The sequence below is a fragment of the Malaya genurostris genome, chromosome 3, assembly GCF_030247185.1.
Source record: "Malaya genurostris strain Urasoe2022 chromosome 3, Malgen_1.1, whole genome shotgun sequence".
NCBI classification, from domain to species: Eukaryota; Metazoa; Arthropoda; class Insecta; order Diptera; family Culicidae; genus Malaya; species Malaya genurostris.
In genome coordinates, this window is record NC_080572.1 from 159,110,036 (window position 1) to 159,130,864 (window position 20,829).

At 43.8% G+C, this 20,829-nt stretch overlaps 1 protein-coding gene across 2 annotated transcripts in view; it reads right to left on the reverse strand.

The window, feature by feature from the left end:
* The window catches only part of LOC131439392 (GTP-binding protein RAD), a 191,218-nt gene that overhangs the window by 117,735 nt on the left and 52,654 nt on the right, over positions 1 to 20,829 (reverse strand). For both annotated transcript variants that reach the window (XM_058610337.1, XM_058610335.1), the window contains exon 3: positions 18,334 to 18,475. In XM_058610337.1, the coding sequence (XP_058466320.1) occupies positions 18,334 to 18,475 (142 nt within the window). The remainder of the gene's footprint in view (positions 1 to 18,333; positions 18,476 to 20,829) is intronic.

Consider the following 20,829-nt stretch of genomic DNA (forward strand, 5'->3'; position numbering starts at 1 on the left):
AGCTCACAATCGATCAAAAACAACAACGAATTGATGATTCTGAGCAGTGTTTGCAGCTGTTATATCGAAATAAAACCGATTTTTTTTCGTCGATATATAACAATGGACGAAACATGGCTCCATCACTTCACTCCGGAGTCCAATCGACAGTCAGCTGAGTGGACTGCACGCGATGAACCGAACCCAAAGCGTGGAAAGACTCAACAATCGGCTGGTAAGGTTATGGCGTCTGTATTTTGGGATTCGCATGAAATAATTTTCATCGACTACCTTGAAAAGGGAAAAACCATCAACAGTGACTATTATATAGCGTTATTAGAGCGTTTGAAGGACTAAATTTAAAAAAAAACGGCCTCATTTGAAGAAGAAACAAGTTTTGTTTCATCAGACAATGCACCGTGTCACAAGTCGATGAAAACCATGCTGAAATTGAACGAATTGGGCTTCGAATTGCTCCCTCATCCACCGTGTTCTCCAGATTTGGCCCCCAGTGACTTTTTCCTGTTCTCAGACCTCAAGAGAATGCTCGCTGGTAAAAAAATTAAAAGCAATGAAGAGGTAATCGCTGAAACTGAGGCCTATTTTGAGGCAAAGGACAAATTGTACTACAAAAATGGTATCGAAAAGTTGGAAGATCGCTATAATCGCTGTATCGCCTCTGATGGTAATTATGTTGAATAATAAAAACGAATTTTGGCAAAAAAATGTGTGTTTCTATTAAAAGATACGAACTTTTCAGCCGAACTGTTATTTATCACCACATATCGTGAATAAAGGCAATCAGTTCTATTTTTTGAATATTTTCTTAGAGCGGATCTTTTTGCAGTTTTCAATTGTTTGAGTCTCTCGCATGACCATTTAGACTGAAGGATGTGAGACTTTATAACTTTCGGCACAAATTGATCAATGGCATAGAGGAAGACGTGGCAGATTTTTTTCAAAAGCTTGATTGGTGTCGCAATTAAAGAGTACGTCATTTCAATTTACGCTTTCGAAAAATTAATTCATAGACCCGAAATCAGATTTTCGGTAGTTGTATGACACTGCTTCAGTTTTTTCACGAGATGCGATAGGTTGACTAAAGCGAAGACTCATGAGAAGCGGTGGATGATGAACACATTGTTTAACTAGAGGAACAGGAGCTTTCCGAACTGAAATACCATTTGTGATCACATTGCTTGAAAAGCGAAGGTCCAAAATTCGATTATTAGCATTAGAAACTCCGTTCAATTGTATTGATTCGGTGGTGCTGTAATCGTCTAACGTCTCAGTGACCGATGTTCCAATAGTTGATCGGCCAACATCAGGAAAATAGTAGCGAGGTGGCTGGAATTACTATGATATTACGCTGATGTTAAACTCACCCAGAATGACGATATTATCGGTTGTCTGCATTTAAGAAACGATCCATGACAATGATTGCGAGTGCTCGATGATAAGTTGGCGGAATGTAAACGACACAAACGAAAAAAGTGTATTTTTCCAAGCTTATTGCAATCCACACATGTTCAACACCTGATGATCCTGGATAAAATAATTAAACGACTTTCACAACAAGAGCTAACAGCGAGTAGAACACCCCCACCACGACGTTTAGAACTGTTGAAGCTAGATCGATCCTGACGATAGACTTTATTTGGCTCAATAATGCGTCACTATTTAGCCAAGTTTCTGTAAAAGCGTGAATGTCAAATTTATAGTCACAGTAGACAAGTCAATATTCAGCAATGGATGAGTTGATGCCGCCTACACAGTCACGTACCCAGAGGGGGGGCCCCTCCCGAAATCAAAAACATAGATTTATTTAGAATGTCACAGACATGTGTTACAGAAATAACAAGACAGTAAACGTAATGAAATGTAATACAATATCAGTTCCAGTGGAAAAGTTTAAAGTCTATGTTAAAAACAGTCGTAAAAGGCACACCGAGAATTAGGTACATAAGCAATCTTCAGTAACATTATTTTTTAATCTTTGGACCCCTCCCGAAATGAAATCCTGGGTACGGGCCTGCGCCTACATTTTGATAGTATAATGTGATAAGTCCGGTGTCCATATTAAGTCGTTTATCTGGAATGCAATGGGGGCTACTTGAAACAGTGAAGTTTTCTGACCCATCAACGACTGGACATATACCTGTAGAAAATTTACCTGAGAAACTGTGCTCAGTAACAGTTTCTTGAATATGGTCTATTGATGTTTGGTTGGTTGAATCTGAACGGTACAAAATCATTCGACGAATCGGATTCAGCAACAGAGAATTGGAAGTGTCGTCCACTTTGAAGGTGCGTAGTAATTACCATAGCCTCGGAAGGACATATATTGTTCTTGTGTGAACCTGACAGATCAGGAGAATTAACTGACTCATTACCAAAAATCTCTTCTGATAAAGCAACGTGCATAGATTGCTATATGGAATAGTCGATCCTGAGCTTGGCTTGTTCCAACCGCTTCTTATACAGGGGAAATTGCGTACTCCACGCGTAATGATTGACTTCGAGTACCTCCTCGTTTGATGAATTCTGAAGCTCATTTTGTTTGTGGCAGTTAATGCATGTCGTTCATTAGCGGCATGTCCACCCGCTCATTTAGGACAGCAAATTATATTCTCGCATGTCGCGGCTTTATGTCCGTATTTAGAGCACTTATAGCATTACATGACATCGATTACCTCAAATAGTCTACACCGTTCCAACCGATATTAATACGTTGTAGCTTCATTAATTTATTAAAAGTAGAAGTCTCAGTTTCAGCTATAACGGTTAACGAGGTCCTCCTCGGTCAATACATTAGTAACGCCTACAATTTTCACTCTCGGTCGTAGTGGTTTCAAAAATTCGATCTCTTAATTCTCAGGAAATTGATTCTTTGCATTATAGATACTCGCAATGAGCTGAAACAGCACCGGTTTGGCGATATTGAACATTTTTAACAGCAAAGGCGACTGGATCAATTTTCTGTCGGATGTTTCGTACTTTCAACCGGTTGGGCATTCTTAGGTTAAAAAAAACAGAGGTGATGCATCATTATTAATCAATTGGGTTTCTTTTTGAGAAACTAACTGGCACCTCTTGCTAGATCTCAATAAGACACACTTTGTGTTAGTCTTTTTTCTTTCCTTTGTAGTGTCACTATAAGGACGGCTAAGATCGCTCATGGTCCATCTTGCCAGCGTTAGTCTTTTTCCCCGATCGAGTAATTGTAGTAAAAGTTTCAGGTTGAACAATTGTGTCATGAGTACGACTATCTATAACTGAGTCGATACGCGACACTAAAGACTGTACCAGAAAGTATGGACGCACTTTGATTTCGCTGTTAATAATTCACAAGTGTTACATATTCAAATCTTATTCGATGTACTGATAATATTAGACTACAACAACATAATATTATTCTCAACATTTGCTACTTAGCCATTATAGACTAGCTGGTGTACCTTCTTGCGAACGTTCCTCATTAAATTCCGTACAGACTTCTTGGCGACAATTTTTGACACTTTTTTCCAATCTTTTTCGAACTGTTGAATGGTTTCGGATGCCGAGACATGTTTCCTAAGATGTGCCTTCGTTAATGTCCAAAATTCCTCAATTGGTCGAAGTTATGGGCAATTTGGTGGATTCATGTTTTTTGCGACATAAGTGACATTTTTGGTAGTTTACCATTCTACCGTTGATTTCGAGTAGTGGCAAGAAACAAGATCTGGCCAGAAGACAACAGGATCCTTGTGGCTTCGAATCATGGGTAGAAGTCGTTTTTGTAAACATTCCATGATGTATATATCGCTGTTCATTGAAGCAGTGGTGATGAAAGGTTACGAGATCTTACCGCAGCTACAAACCTTAGCTTTTTTACCAAATTTTTCGACTTCGTTCGATGTCTCGGACTGGTTTAACACTTGCCCTTCTCGCACCGTATAATATTGTGGTCTCGACAAGGATTTGTAATCGAGTTTCACGTAAGTTTCGTCGTCCATGATTATGCAGCTCAAATTACCAGCAAGAATCGTATTATACAGCTTTCGAACCATCGGCCTGATCGATGCTTCTTGTTTCGTACTACGTTTTGGTTGTTTTTGCTTCTGATGGGTTCGAAGATTCAAATGTTCTTTAGCACGAAGAACATTTGACTTCGAAGTGCCCACTTTTTGGCCACATCCCGAACTGAAACCTCCTTCTTTTGCTCGAACGCCTTCAGTATACGTTTATCCAACTGAGGATTAGCAGAACCTTTTTTTCGACCCATTTTCGGATTATCTTCAAAGGTGTTATCCTCACCGAACTTTCTGATTGCATTTCGCACGGCTTTTTCACTAACTCCTTCCATTTTTGCTATCTTTCTCAATGACAGTCCGCGTTCTGTGCACCATTTGTACACAATTTTTCTACGTTGTTCTGATGAAAGTCCACGCATTTCGAAACAAACTAATGAAAACGAATAAACAGCTGCACAAGTGGTTAGAGAAGAGTGTAAACAACAGAACGCAGCCATAAAAATGGACAGATTCTGTGTCATTGCGAATGGCAGTGGTTTTTGGTTGCGTCCATACTTTCTGGGACAGTCTTTAAGCGACCCTCTATACTGCAATGCATTGACATTTTATCGTGCTTGCAAGCTTCGATTCGTGACCATTCACATTTTTGCCTTTCTCATAAAGAAAGGTTATGCAATCACTTGAAAAACCCTCCGGGCCAATTTTCACTAGTCGGTTTTTCGACCATTCGACTCAGTTCATCGAGCTGAGCAATGTCTGTGTGTATGTGTGTGTGTGTGTGTGTGTGTGTGTGTGTGTGTGTGTGTGTGTGTGTGTGTGTGTGTGTGTGTGTGTGTGTGTGTGAATGTATGTATGTGTGTGTGTATGTGTCAACTAATCTCACTAGGTTTTCTCGGAGATGGCTGAACCGATTTTGACAAACTAGGATTCAAATGAAAGGTCTCGTAGTCCCATACGGAATTATAGGGTAAAGTGTGTTCAATATTGTACACCGTCACTTAAACCGGCGAAACAAAAAACGTGAAAATTTTTCTAAACTGGTCTCAAAACTACACAAATCGATAGTCATTATCAGTAGGCAACTAAACAAATCGATTCCGGCTATCCTGGTTTCCGGTATCCGGTTACGAAAGTACCGGAAATAGTGGTCATATATAAAAAAATAAATCTCACTCACTTTTCTCAGCGATGGTTTGACCAATTTCCACAAACTTAGATTCAAATAAAAGGTCTCCCGGTCCCATACGGAATTCCTGAAATTCATCCGGTTCCGTCTTCCGCTTCCGGAATTATAGGGTAAAGTGTGTTCAATATTGTACACCGTCACTTAAACCGGCGATACAAAAAACGTGAAAATTTTTCTAAACTGGTCTCAAAACTACACAAATCGATAGTCATTATCAGTAGGCAACTAAACAAACCGATTCCGGCTATCCTGGTTCCCGGTATCCGGTTCCGGAAGTACCAGAAATAGTGGTCATATATACCAAAATGGATCTCACTCACTTTTCTCAGCGATGGTTTGATCGATTTCCACTAACTCAGATTCAAATGAAAGGTCTCCCGGTCCCATACGGAATTCCTGAATTGCATCCGGATCCGACTTCCGAATCCGGAGTTATAGGGTGCGTACTAGAAAAGTTTGTGTGTCATGTTAGTTGGTGGCCGTACGAACCGACTTCGATTATACCGGTTCTCGGGTCGCGGTGCCGGAAGTGCATATAATAGTGAACCCATTTCGTTCTCTTAAGGATGGCTTACGCAATCAAAGCACTGTTTTATTCTGTATGTTATGCATAAACAATCACTTGGTTTCTTTCAAAAATCGAAGAGAAAATTTTTGAATAGAATACCACAATATTATATGTACATGAGAAAGGCATCATTACACCACTAGGTGGATTAAAACAGGTTTTGATAACGAATCCACTTTGCTTAGAAGATCAGTGCATAGTTTCATCACATTGTTCAGTGTGGTTTGATTTTTTGCGAAAGTCGAGACACATATATTTCATTGCAGCTGTTCGGGACAACACCTTCGGCAACACTGCCGGCGGCCGATGCGGTGGATGTGGTTGACATATAGACCGGCGGCGGCTAAACTGGGCCGATATGACGTACGATCGGTGTGAGGCAGAATGAAAAGGTAAACAAAGTTTGGAACAGCAGCACGTTGGGAAGATTAAATTTGTTTGATTTGCTAAAATTATAAGTTTAATCATTGTTTTGCGATTAAAATCGAAGTTATTATCAGTTATCGGTTGCTGGTATTTAAATAATTAGCAGGTAAATGGTGATCTAGTGAGATTAAACATCGTTACTAATTATGCTAATCTAAAATAGTACGGACGGAGATAATAAAAGTACGGTAGAAGTACGGAACAGTTGGCGGAAATATTAAGAAGTTTTCCACTGTTAGGGTGAGTTAAAACTTAAAAATAAGGTAAAATAGACATTACAAAACAAGCTAAAATATTTATGCAGGATCGCAGTACTGGCTGTGCATTCGTTAAAAAGGGAAAGAAGCCTAAAAAGAGGAGAAGAAAACTAATCGTAAGTAAAGTGAAGAACATGTAACATAACCTAGAAGCTAAAGTTAAATTAAAATTGCAGCTTTGATCTGCATCTGAAACGGGCAGATTCATCGAAAGTTTTACTTGGTGTAAATCCGAACAAAATCAAAGGATTATTCGGACCAGTTCTCGAAGGATGGCTTCGGATTCCCTGATGAACGAATCGTTGGCGACTTGCCTGATGTGTGGCGGTCCGGAAGAGGATGATACCCACATGGTGAGCTGCAACGAGTGCAAACTGTGGGCGCATTTCAAGTGCGCAAAAGTTACCGAAGAGGTAAAAAAGGTGGATTGGTATTGCCATAAGTGTATAGCATCACGAGATTCACTGTTGGACGTACCGAAGCCGAAGAAAGGCTCGAAGAAGGGCTCTAAGAAGGGCGATACGGATTCAGTTCACAGCGCAGGATCTTCGGTTGCCAAGCACGTTGAGCAACTAGAGCAGGAGCACAAAGAGCGAGAGGAAGCTATGTTCAACGACTTGACAATACGAACGAAGAAACTGGAATTGAGCCGTAAGCTGAAACAAAAGCAACTGCTGCTTGAGAAGGAGATGCGTGAAAAGGAGCTCGAATTGGAGCGCGAGATGCAAGATCTTCAGCTGAAGCAAGAGCAGGAATTGCTAGACCGACAGCTGACCGCGGAGAAGGAGTTCTTTGAGAAGAGACAAGAAATTCGGCGGAAGAGGGAAGAGAGCCTGCAGAAGGTCAAAGAGTCATCGGACAAACCGGCCACTGGCGGAGGTAAACCGGCCGGCAAGGCGGGCAAGGGTGGCAAACTGGTTCTGGCAGGTGGAGCTGGTGTGAGCGAGAAAAAGCCGAACATTCCAGCTGGTTCGGCAAGCCTGGTACAAAGCTGGCTCTTGGAGCACCTTCTGAAGGGCAATCAGCTACCGGAAGAACAGCCGGAAGAGTCTGAATCGTCCGACAGTGAGGAGGACGAAACGGATGATGATTCGGAGGAAGATTCTGATCCGGAAGAAGCGGATTCAGATCCGGAACCAGAACTTCCAAAGCCGGCACCAAGCACAGTCGGGTCGAAGAGAAGCAGTGGACACGGGCCGGGGCCGCATGTAAAGGTGACGAAAGACCAACTAGCAGCTCGGCAGGGTGCTTCAAGACATCTGCCAACGTTCAGTGGTGAACCGGAGGTATGGCCGCTGTTTATTAGCAGCTTCGAGTACTCGACTGAAGCGTGCGGATATACGAACATCGACAACCTGAAACGGTTGCAAGACAGTTTGAAGGGGAATGCCCTCGAAGCTGTGCGTAGCCGACTGATACTTCCGGCAAGTGTTCCGGATGTCATCAACGATCTGCGCAACTTATTCGGGAATCCGCAGAAGCTGCTGAAGACGATGATGGCGAAAGTACGGAACGCGCCAGCACCCAGAATCGACCGTTTGGAATCCTTCATACACTTCGGGATTACGGTCAAACAGCTCTGCGATCATTTGGAAGCTGCTGGATTGAAAAAGCACCTGAGCAATCCAATGTTGGTCGACGAGCTGGTAGAGAAGTTGCCCACCAGTTACAAGCTGGACTGGGTAAGATATAAACGAGGCAAACGCGGTGCTTCGCTGAAGACGTTCTCCGGTTTTATGCAGGACATAGTGGCAGACGTGTCCGAGGTATCGGATTTTCCCAGTTGTTCGCGAAGTGAAGCGGCGCGTACTGGAAAAGAGAAATCCCGGAAGAAGGAGTTTGTACATCTGCACGATGACTCTAAGAAGGAAGAGCAGAAACCTTCGGAAAGTTCCGGCAAGCCGTGCTGGTATTGTAAGCGTACCGATCATAGGGTTCGGGCTTGCGACGACTTCAAGAAGATGAACGTTTCCGAACGGTTGAAAGCAGTGGAGAAGCTGAAGCTCTGTACGCTCTGCCTGAGTAATCACGGCAACAGCCGCTGTAACTTCAAGCTGCGATGTACCGTGAAGGACTGTGGTGGAAATCACCACCATCTCTTGCATCGTAGAGAAGAGTCGGTGCAGTTGATGGAAGTAGCGTGCAATTCGCACAGCGTACACCGTACCGTGATATTCCGTATGGTTCCAGGGACGCTGATCGTGGGAAAGTTAGCTGTGAGAACGTTAGCTTTTCTGGATGAAGGATCGACTACTACGCTGATGGAGGAGAGGATTGCTGGAAAGCTTAAGGCGAAGGGCAAGGCTGAACCCTTGATAGTATCATGGACCGGTGATATAAAACGCCACGAAAATGGCTCCCGTATAATAAACCTGCAGATCACGGCAAACGGAAGCAGTGAGCCGTTGCCACTGAAGAACGTGCGTACGGTGTCGAAGTTGATGTTGCCGAAGCAGAACGTAAAGTTTGCGGACGTTACAGCACGATATCCGCACCTAGCGGGTTTATCGGTAGCTGATCATTCGTCGGAGGAGCCGGCGATCCTGATTGGGCTGGACAACCTGCATTTGTTTGCGCCATTGGAGTCCCGGGTTGGTAAAGCTGGCGAACCAATTGCCGTGCGGTCGGAGTTGGGTTGGACGGTATATGGTCCGGAGAAACAGAAGCCATATGCCGAAACGTTCCTCAATCTTCACGTTGCGAAACCAGCAAGTAACCAGGAGCTCCACGATATGATGCGAGAACAGTACGTGCTGGATGAGGTGGGCGTCACTTCGTTTGGAGTACCGGAGTCAGTGGAGGACCAGCGTGCTCGAGCGATCTTGCAGACTACGACGGCGAGAGTAGGCGATCGTTTCCAGACTGGTCTCTTATGGCGCGAAGACGAACGACGATTCCCCGACAGTTATCCGATGGCTGTGCGTCGAATGAAGGCGCTCGAGAGAAAGCTGGAGAAAGACTGTGGACTCAAAGAGAATGTGTGCAGGCAGATTGATGAATATCAAGCCAAGGGATACGCACATAAAGCTACGACGCAGGAGCTTGCAGAAATACCGAGTACAGCAGCTTGGTATCTGCCGCTAAACGTCGTACTGAACCCTCGAAAACCGGATAAGGTACGATTGGTATGGGATGCTGCGGCATCTGTCAACGGTGTGTCGCTCAACACGGAGCTGTTGAAAGGGCCGGATATGCTAGTCTCGCTTCCCGGCGTCATTAGTCGCTTTCGCGAGAGACCGGTTGCCTTCGGAGGTGACATTGCCGAAATGTACCATCAGATCCGGGTCAGACCGGAAGACAAATCTGCCCAGCGCTTCCTGTTTCGGAAGGATCCGGAAGAAAACCCGCAGGTGTACATGATGGATGTACTTACGTTCGGGTCGACGTGCTCTCCCTGCTCGGCACAGTACGTGAAGAATCTAAACGCTGAGCAGTATTCGGCAGAATTCCCGGAAGCAGCGGAGGCGATCCTTCATCGTCACTACGTGGACGATTATTACGACAGTACGGATACAGTCGAAGACGCGATCAGGCGAGCGAAGGAGGTGCAGTATATTCACGATCACGGAGGATTTCACATCAGGAACTGGGTGTCAAACTCCAAGGCGTTTCTCGATGAACTGGGTGAGCGGAAAACGAGCGCAAGCGTACACTTCAACCGGGACAAAACCACCGAGTACGAACGTGTCTTGGGCATCGTCTGGGAGCCGGAGCAGGATGTATTCTCCTTCGCTACATCTTCTAACACGGGGCTCCAAGAAGCTGTGCAGAGCGGAGAGCGCCCAACTAAAAGGAAGGTGCTAAGCTGTGTGATGGCGCTGTTCGACCCACTAGGTCTTCTGTCGCCGTTCACGGTGCAGGGACGAATGCTGGTCCAAGACATTTGGCGACATGGCTGTGACTGGGACGAATGTATCGACGATGTATCCCACCAGAAGTGGACACGCTGGATTACGGTCAAACAGCTCTGCGATCATTTGGAAGCTGCTGGATTGAAAAAGCACCTGAGCAATCCAATGTTGGTCGACGAGCTGGTAGAGAAGTTGCCCACCAGTTACAAGCTGGACTGGGTAAGATATAAACGAGGCAAACGCGGTGCTTCGCTGAAGACGTTCTCCGGTTTTATGCAGGACATAGTGGCAGACGTGGGTTCGGGCTTGCGACGACTTCAAGAAGATGAACGTTTCCGAACGGTTGAAAGCAGTGGAGAAGCTGAAGCTCTGTACGCTCTGCCTGAGTAATCACGGCAACAGCCGCTGTAACTTCAAGCTGCGATGTACCGTGAAGGACTGTGGTGGAAATCACCACCATCTCTTGCATCGTAGAGAAGAGTCGGTGCAGTTGATGGAAGTAGCGTGCAATTCGCACAGCGTACACCGTACCGTGATATTCCGTATGGTTCCAGGGACGCTGATCGTGGGAAAGTTAGCTGTGAGAACGTTAGCTTTTCTGGATGAAGGATCGACTACTACGCTGATGGAGGAGAGGATTGCTGGAAAGCTTAAGGCGAAGGGCAAGGCTGAACCCTTGATAGTATCATGGACCGGTGATATAAAACGCCACGAAAATGGCTCCCGTATAATAAACCTGCAGATCACGGCAAACGGAAGCAGTGAGCCGTTGCCACTGAAGAACGTGCGTACGGTGTCGAAGTTGATGTTGCCGAAGCAGAACGTAAAGTTTGCGGACGTTACAGCACGATATCCGCACCTAGCGGGTTTATCGGTAGCTGATCATTCGTCGGAGGAGCCGGCGATCCTGATTGGGCTGGACAACCTGCATTTGTTTGCGCCATTGGAGTCCCGGGTTGGTAAAGCTGGCGAACCAATTGCCGTGCGGTCGGAGTTGGGTTGGACGGTATATGGTCCGGAGAAACAGAAGCCATATGCCGAAACGTTCCTCAATCTTCACGTTGCGAAACCAGCAAGTAACCAGGAGCTCCACGATATGATGCGAGAACAGTACGTGCTGGATGAGGTGGGCGTCACTTCGTTTGGAGTACCGGAGTCAGTGGAGGACCAGCGTGCTCGAGCGATCTTGCAGACTACGACGGCGAGAGTAGGCGATCGTTTCCAGACTGGTCTCTTATGGCGCGAAGACGAACGACGATTCCCCGACAGTTATCCGATGGCTGTGCGTCGAATGAAGGCGCTCGAGAGAAAGCTGGAGAAAGACTGTGGACTCAAAGAGAATGTGTGCAGGCAGATTGATGAATATCAAGCCAAGGGATACGCACATAAAGCTACGACGCAGGAGCTTGCAGAAATACCGAGTACAGCAGCTTGGTATCTGCCGCTAAACGTCGTACTGAACCCTCGAAAACCGGATAAGGTACGATTGGTATGGGATGCTGCGGCATCTGTCAACGGTGTGTCGCTCAACACGGAGCTGTTGAAAGGGCCGGATATGCTAGTCTCGCTTCCCGGCGTCATTAGTCGCTTTCGCGAGAGACCGGTTGCCTTCGGAGGTGACATTGCCGAAATGTACCATCAGATCCGGGTCAGACCGGAAGACAAATCTGCCCAGCGCTTCCTGTTTCGGAAGGATCCGGAAGAAAACCCGCAGGTGTACATGATGGATGTACTTACGTTCGGGTCGACGTGCTCTCCCTGCTCGGCACAGTACGTGAAGAATCTAAACGCTGAGCAGTATTCGGCAGAATTCCCGGAAGCAGCGGAGGCGATCCTTCATCGTCACTACGTGGACGATTATTACGACAGTACGGATACAGTCGAAGACGCGATCAGGCGAGCGAAGGAGGTGCAGTATATTCACGATCACGGAGGATTTCACATCAGGAACTGGGTGTCAAACTCCAAGGCGTTTCTCGATGAACTGGGTGAGCGGAAAACGAGCGCAAGCGTACACTTCAACCGGGACAAAACCACCGAGTACGAACGTGTCTTGGGCATCGTCTGGGAGCCGGAGCAGGATGTATTCTCCTTCGCTACATCTTCTAACACGGGGCTCCAAGAAGCTGTGCAGAGCGGAGAGCGCCCAACTAAAAGGAAGGTGCTAAGCTGTGTGATGGCGCTGTTCGACCCACTAGGTCTTCTGTCGCCGTTCACGGTGCAGGGACGAATGCTGGTCCAAGACATTTGGCGACATGGCTGTGACTGGGACGAATGTATCGACGATGTATCCCACCAGAAGTGGACACGCTGGTCCGGCTTGCTATCGGACATCGAGCGGTTTAAAATTCCGCGGTCGTACTTTGGAAGTGCGAAGTCAGGTGAAATCGAAGATGTGCAGCTGCATATATTCACGGATGCCAGCGAAACAGCGTACGGCTGCGTGGCATACTTTCGAGCAGTGATTGGAGGCGAAGTCAGGTGTGCCCTGGTTATGAGTCGGTCAAAGGTGGCACCACTGAAGCAACTGTCAATCCCACGACTAGAGCTTCAAGGTGCGGTTTTGGGAGCAAGGCTGGCACAAACGGTTCAGCAAAATCACAGCCTCCGAATCAGCAAACAGTTCTTTTGGACTGACTCGCAAACTGTTTTGTCCTGGATCCGTTCCGACCAACGCAGATACAAACAGTTTGTCGGATTTCGGATAGGGGAGATTATGAGCTTGACGAAGCTCACTGAATGGTGTTGGGTGCCGACGAAGTTAAACGTCGCAGACCAATTGACCAAGTGGGGCAAAGACCTGGAACTACTTTCGGACAGTTCCTGGGTACGAGGCCCAAACTTTTTATACGAGAAGGAAGAAGATTGGCCGAGGAAAAGTATGCCGCCGGCGAATACGGCGGAAGAGTTGCGGGTACATCTGCTTTTGCACGACGTGGCAGTAGCGGAAAGCTTGCTCGACTTTCGTCGATTCTCGAAGTGGACAGTGCTCGTACGAACCATGGCGACGGTGTATCGGTTTATATCGAATTGCAGAAGGAAGGCCAAGGGTTTGCCGACCGAGACGTTGAGGTCAACGGAAGGCCAGAAACCGACGACCACGAAGAAGGCAATCCGATCGATCCGTGTACCGTTGCGGCAGGAAGAGTACCAGAAGGCAGAGCGGTCGGTGCTGAAGATGGCGCAAGTCGAAGCATACATCGATGAGTTGAAGGTTCTGCTGAAGAATAGAGACCGTCCTACCAGTCAATGGCAGACGGTGGAAAAATCCAGTGCGTTGCACAGGCTAACTCCTTTAGTCGAAGAAGATGGCTTGATTCGTATGGAAGGGCGTTCCGCAAATGCGGAGTTTCTTCCGTTCGACTTGCGATTTCCAGTCATAGTTCCGGACGAGCATCCAGTTGCGAAGCTTCTAGTGGAACACTACCATAAGCGGTTTGGTCACGGGTACCGCGATACGGTGAAGAACGAGTTGAGGCAGCGATTTCACATTCCGAAAATCAACGCAGTAGTTCGGAAGGTAACATCGTGCTGTGTCTGGTGCAGGGTACATCGCAGTCGTCCACAGGCTCCTCGAATGGCTCCGTTGCCGGTACAAAGGCTGACTCCATATCTCCGAGCGTTCAGTTACGTCGGTGTCGACTATCTGGGTCCCTTCGAGGTGACGGTTGGTCGCAGAAAGGAGAAAAGATGGGTCGTCTTGTTCACCTGCCTGGTGATCAGAGCCGTGCACGTGGAGGTGGCGCATAGTTTGACAACGCAGTCCTGTTTGATGGCGATTAGACGGTTTATTTGTCGGCGCGGAACTCCCATAGAGTTCTTCTCAGACAACGGTACAAATCTACGAGGAGCAAGCAAGGAAATCGTTGGGATCTGTTACACCATCGGATTGGATTGTGCCGACGAATTTACGAACGCGCAAACCAAATGGACGTTCAATCCACCCGCTGCCCCCCACATGGGAGGCGTGTGGGAGCGGCTTGTACGGTCCATCAAAGAAGCACTGCAGGCGTTGAACGACGGGCGACGGTTGACTGATGAAATCTTGCAGACGTCCATCGTTGAAGCTGAAGAGATGGTGAATTCTCGACCACTCACTTACGTTTCGGAACAATCTTTGGAAGCAGAAGTACTGACACCCAACAAGTTCCTGCGAAACTTCTCTCCGATCGACCGGGATGCACTGCCATCGCCGGTGAAAGCAGCAGAAGCTCTTCGGGACTCGTTTAAAAGGTCTCAAGAACTAGCTGAGGAGATGTGGAAGCGCTGGATTACGGAGTACATTCCGACCGTGAACCAGAGAACGAAGTGGTTCAAGGAATCCAGGCCGTTAAAAGCGGGTGATTTGGTGTATGTAGTCGAAGGAACAAGTCGGAAGTCATGGGTTCGCGGAATAGTGGAACAACCGATCGTCGCTGGTGATGGGAGAATACGACAAGCGTTGGTACGCACCAAGAATGGTGTATTCAAGCGTGCGGCAGTCAATCTGGCGGTGTTGGAGCTGGATGATGGTAACACTGGATTGGAAACGGGTTCCCAACCAGGATTACGGGCCGGGGAAATGTTCGAAACAACACCTTCGGCAACACTGCCGGCGGCCGATGCGGTGGATGTGGTTAACGTATAGACCGGCGGCGGCTAAACTGGGCCGATATAACGTACGATCGGTGTGAGGCAGAATGAAAAGGTAAACAAAGTTTGGAACAGCAGCACGTTGGGAAGATTAAATTTGTTTGATTTGCTAAAATTATAAGTTTAATCATTGTTTTGCGATTAAAATCGAAGTTATTATCAGTTATCGGTTGCTGGTATTTAAATAATTAGCAGGTAAATGGTGATCTAGTGAGATTAAACATCGTTACTAATTATGCTAATCTAAAATAGTACGGACGGAGATAATAAAAGTACGGTAGAAGTACGGAACAGTTGGCGGAAATATTAAGAAGTTTTCCACTGTTAGGGTGAGTTAAAACTTAAAAATAAGGTAAAATAGACATTACAAAACAAGCTAAAATATTTATGCAGGATCGCAGTACTGGCTGTGCATTCGTTAAAAAGGGAAAGAAGCCTAAAAAGAGGAGAAGAAAACTAATCGTAACTAAAGTGAAGAACATGTAACATAACCTAGAAGCTAAAGTTAAATTAAAATTGCAGCTTTGATCTGCATCTGAAACGGGCAGATTCATCGAAAGTTTTACTTGGTGTAAATCCGAACAGCAGCACTTGGTTATAACCGCCGAAATAATATATTGGATCAGATTCAGAGAAAATGCTCGTAGAGCAAACGCTGCATTGAACAGAAGTCATTTTCTTCCTATTCGTCTTTGCTTGGCAACACAACAGCGGAAATGCCATCAAAATATTTGGTATTGAAGCGTGAGACCGAAAAAAAACTATTTTACAAATAACACACCGAATAAATGTGGCACGCAATAGAAAATACTGTCGAATCCAATCCCTTCTACAATCTAGCACAAATATTTAACGAGATTGCGTTGTAATTTGCTTAAGAGCAGGGGATCCCAAACTATTTTGGGTCATGGACCCCATTACTAAAATTAACTGAGGCCTCAGACCCCCATCAACAAATTACATTGAAATGATGTAAAATACTTACCAATTTCGTAAATATTTCGAATAACAACTTATATCAAACAATAGGGGGTCGATTTCCAGACCTAGTCGACCCCTATAGTCAGTTTTCGTTTACGTCGCCCCCGCAAAAATGATTTCGACCCCAAGGATTCTATATCGACCACTTTGGGAACCCCTGCTTTAGATTTTGCACAATCAACTTAACACGTCTGCATCAACGAACTTTTGTTAACATATTGAGCACCTAAGAGTAACAATAAAATACTATTGGTTTGTATTAGAATATGGTTGTTTATCAAATATATTAAGGCCATCGTCCAAGTACCATGCGCGCGGGTGGTTTTAGGAAATTTTCGATGGAAATTTCGAAAAATTTGACAAAACCAAAAACATACAGACCTTTGAAATACTTTTATCTATCTACAGGGTGAAAATGACTGGAAAATTCGGAGGATTTTACGAGTCTTATCAAAAATAGCGCTGAAAAAATGAGCTTTTTTTGTAATTTTTCACAATTATTTGAAAAAATAATTCGATGGAATGAAATTTTTTTTCAAAAAAAACCTCATGCTGGGATCACATTCGAAAACATTTTTGGAAAACCTTTTCACGCTTTTCATGGAAAATCAACGAATTTCATATAACCGATTTCGTGGAAATTTTTGAAATTCGTGGATTTTATATGAAAAGCGTGAAAAGGTTTTCCAAAAATGTGTCCGAATGTAATCTGTGTATCCATAATAAAGTTTATTGGAAAAAACAAGTTTATGTCATCGCTTTATTTTTCCAGATAATTGTGAAAGATCACAAAAACACTCATTTTTCAGAGCTATTTTTGATAAGACTCGGAAAATCCTCCGAATTTTCCAGCCATTTTCACCCTGTAGATAGATAAATGTATTTCAAAGGTCTGTATGTTTTTGGTTTTGGCAAATTTTTCGAAATTTCCATCGAAAATTTCCTAAAACCACCCGCGCGCATGGTACTTGGACGATGGCCTTAAGTGTTTGCTCAACTCACATACCAAATATCAAATTCTACGTAAGAGGTATAAGTATTTTTTGTATCAACATGCGATTGGGATTAGATACAACGGCATAAACTGTCACAGTTATGAAGTAGGAACAAAATGTTGCATGTAACTCGATTCTTGCGACACCCTTTAAAAATTGTTTGTATCTCAACCCTAGAACGCTTTCGTGAGGTATTTCTACCCCAGTGCTACTTCAAACTTCCGTTATTTGGTTACGGATTACTATAACTATAATCAACCTATACGATAATTCAATCAGATATTTAGTCTTTCATTTACACTGGAGCATTATTTTTTTTTCACATAACCGGCTGAGCTATGACCTATTACAGTTCACCTAGGGTAGAAATGTACCCCACGAGAGCACTTACGTTAGTTTTTTGTTGCAAGCAAAGACAATAGATAGACATCTTGTATATTGAAGTAACATGCAACACCAATGTTTAATAGCTTGCAACACATGATTTCTTTTCCTCTGCAGCCCACCGTTTTATTTTTTGGAAAAGTAATATTCAATAGCTCAACCTGCATATAACGTTAATTAATTCTTACATTTGTTGCTCACAAATATTTCGGAATAAATACCCTTTTAAACTGATTAGGAATATATTCATCACTCATCAAAAAATCATTTTCAAAACCTATGAAATGCCGCGAAAAATTTCAAAATCGGTTGTAAAATGCTGTTCCTGCGTATTCAGGGATGTGTTTTATAAAAAAAAATATTTCTCAGAAAAAAATTACCAAACTCAAATATTATTATTGAGGCTTCTTTGTGATAGGTTTTGAAAGGAAAGTGTGCCATTTATATATATATATAAATATATATATATATATATATATATATATATATATATATATATATATATATATATATATATATATATATATATATATATATATATACATATATATATATACATATATATATGAATATATATAAAGCGTACTGGGGTTAATTTTTGACAACAGTTTTATGCAGAGCAAAACAAAGTTCTGGCATTACATTGCTTTTGTGGAATTTGGCCTTTCTGTTTCAACAGACTTCGCAGCCGATTCTTAGTGTACAGAATCATTGCATAGCTAGTACTATGGATCCTACTGACACAAAGAATCCTTCCAGGTCGGGGCTGGAACATACGACAACTGGATTGTAAGACCAGCGTCCTATCGTTGAACCACCAACCCGGGACAGTTTTATGCAAGTAGGTGTAAAATATGCTAAAAGATTGGAATACAATTAATCTTCTTTGACATAATCAGTCTAAATATGTGACATCCCAATCAATAAAGATAAGAATAGTTCCAAATCTGAGTAAAACTATTTCTTTATATACCATTATTGTCAACAATTTCTTTGATTTTTAGACGAAGTTTCGTTTGTGTAAATAATGTGCGAATGATTTTGGAAGTAAGTAATTATACCTGTATTTTGCGTGGCTCTTCTTTGTGATCCTCGACGTTTTTGAGGGGGTGGTGTTTCTGAATCATTTAATCGAGGCTCGCTTGTGCAGTGGCCTTTGGCGTCTTGAAGCGTAGAAGGCGGTGGCTGAGGCTTACGTCGAACCTTTTGAAAGGTACAAAAAAAATCATTAGTGTTTTGATATATTGTAAAAAGTTTCTATAATTTTGTGTGAATATTTTGTTTTAAATACATTGTTGTTACCTTGAGTGAATGAAATCATGTTGGGAGGGACGTGCATAACTAACGTAAGCGTCTTATATTCTCAAACCCACACATTAGGTCAGAAAGGCATTATTGGACTTGTTATGATTGATTAATAAATAAATCAATAGTCGATTAAAAAGAGAACAAAATCGTTTGGAAGTCGATCAAAAAATTTGAAATGACGATGTAACCTGTCTTGTCACATAAATCATAAATAATAAAATTATTGTTATAAATTATTCTACCAAAAATATTGTTATTATTATTTTGAATGTAGGAGTTAGATTATTGGTTTATATAAATTCAAATTAAATTTCCCGATCGGCGCACCGTGGGTTATCAAACAAGAAGATCGCATTCGCACTTGGTAGCGAAGGAAGTTCAAATACGCACGATAAAAAAAGCGGTCAGTTCTTGAGGAATTGATCGAGGCCGGATAGGAGGCTTCTCTTGGTTCTGAGTCGTGAGGCGAAAAGGTCGATGATAAATTCGCTGTGTGGAAAAGATTGGCATCGATCCCGACCGAAGTGTTGACGACAGTGAGCGTGATCTTGGTAAAAGGACGTTAGTGACGGCCGGGAATCGGTTCTCAAGGATTGTACCTCCGAGAGTTTTTTCGTTAAACAAACGCTAGGGGAAAAGATAAGGTGTGCAGTGTCGTGATAGTCTAAAGGGGAGCGGGTCACTTCACCGAAAACCATTTTGCCGAAAGTCGTTTCGCCGAAAGTCGTCTCGCCGAATAGGTCATTTCGCCGAAAGGGACATTTCGTCGAAAGGGTAATTTCGAATACATTATATTATTATTTTTTGTGTTATCATACCTCCTGTATAACTGGCTGCGCCACATAACCGAAGCCAAGATGTCTCGGCGGCATAAAACCGCCGAGGCGACGCCGGCTGAGTTGGCCGCCGACCCACCGTCGGAAGCGGCGGCATCTTGCATACAAACCTGTAACCGCCTCGATTGCCCGGTCAACTTAAAGCTAGGTTTCTTTGCTTTAGTTAGGTCCGAACGAGCGGTAGCGAGGTCGGACAGCACACGATTCAAATCGATGTGGCGAAGCCACATTAGACATTTTTTTAATTAGTAAACGGAAAATACCACATACATTTGCTTGGTAAATACACCTATACAATTGCTTTGATGCTTAGTGGCTAATAGTCAACAAGTTTCCTTGGGAACTCCGCTCTGATGTTCATGAATCAATCTTTATTCAAGAGTACAAAAATCAATATTTATCAAGAAGTATAATTGTAGGTCAAAAAACGGGCGTTAACGTATTATCATTCATTTCAATTCCAATTATAATATTAAGACAATTGCAGGAATCGACGAAATGACCCTTTCGGCGAAAACGTCTTTCGGCGAAATGACCCTGATCCAGTCTAAAGGGCGCCTTTCATTAGTACGTGGAATCGCCTAAAACTTCTATCGGGACATAATAAGGGGTGACGTGAATAAGTTGTCTCAAAATTTGGAAGACGCGCAGATGGCCTAAGTGAAACACCGTTGAGAACCGCGAAAGTGAATCCGCGAAACCAGCCAGACGTGGATAGGAGCGATCACACCCTACGAACTAGTAATTCCGCGTCCGGGAAAAGGAAAGAAAATCATAAGTGTAGGCAGCCCCTGAGATGAGATCCGGTAAGTCGCATGCTCTAAGCTAAGTTGGGATAAAACCTAACTTACAATGTATATTGAAACAAACGGCAAACAACTGGAACCGATGTCAATGAAAACTTATTAAATGTGAGCCATTCTGGCATTTTATATTTGTATACACACTGCCCTGCAAAAGTTCAAACACCCTAAGAAAAAACCTGTCTTTATACACCTAGTGGTGTAATGATGCCTTTCTCATATATAATATTGTGGTATTCTCTTCAAAATGTTTCTCTTCGACTTTTGAAAGAAACCAAGGTATTGTTTAAATTTTTAGTTGTATCCGAAAATATGCAGTAATTTTCGGTAGAATCATAAGACCTTTCATTTAACCCTAAGATTAGAGATAGTTTATAACATTTTTTACGGTTTTTATTTCGCCAGCTTAAGTGACGGTGTACAATATTTAACACACTTTACCCTATTACTCCGGAACCGGAAGTTGGATCCGGATGAAATTCAGGAATTCTGCATGGAACCGTGAGACCTTTCATTTGAGTCAAAGTTTGTGGAACCATTGCTGAGAAAAATTAGTGAGATCCATTTTGGAATATATGACCACTATTTCCGATGCTTCCGGAACCGTAGA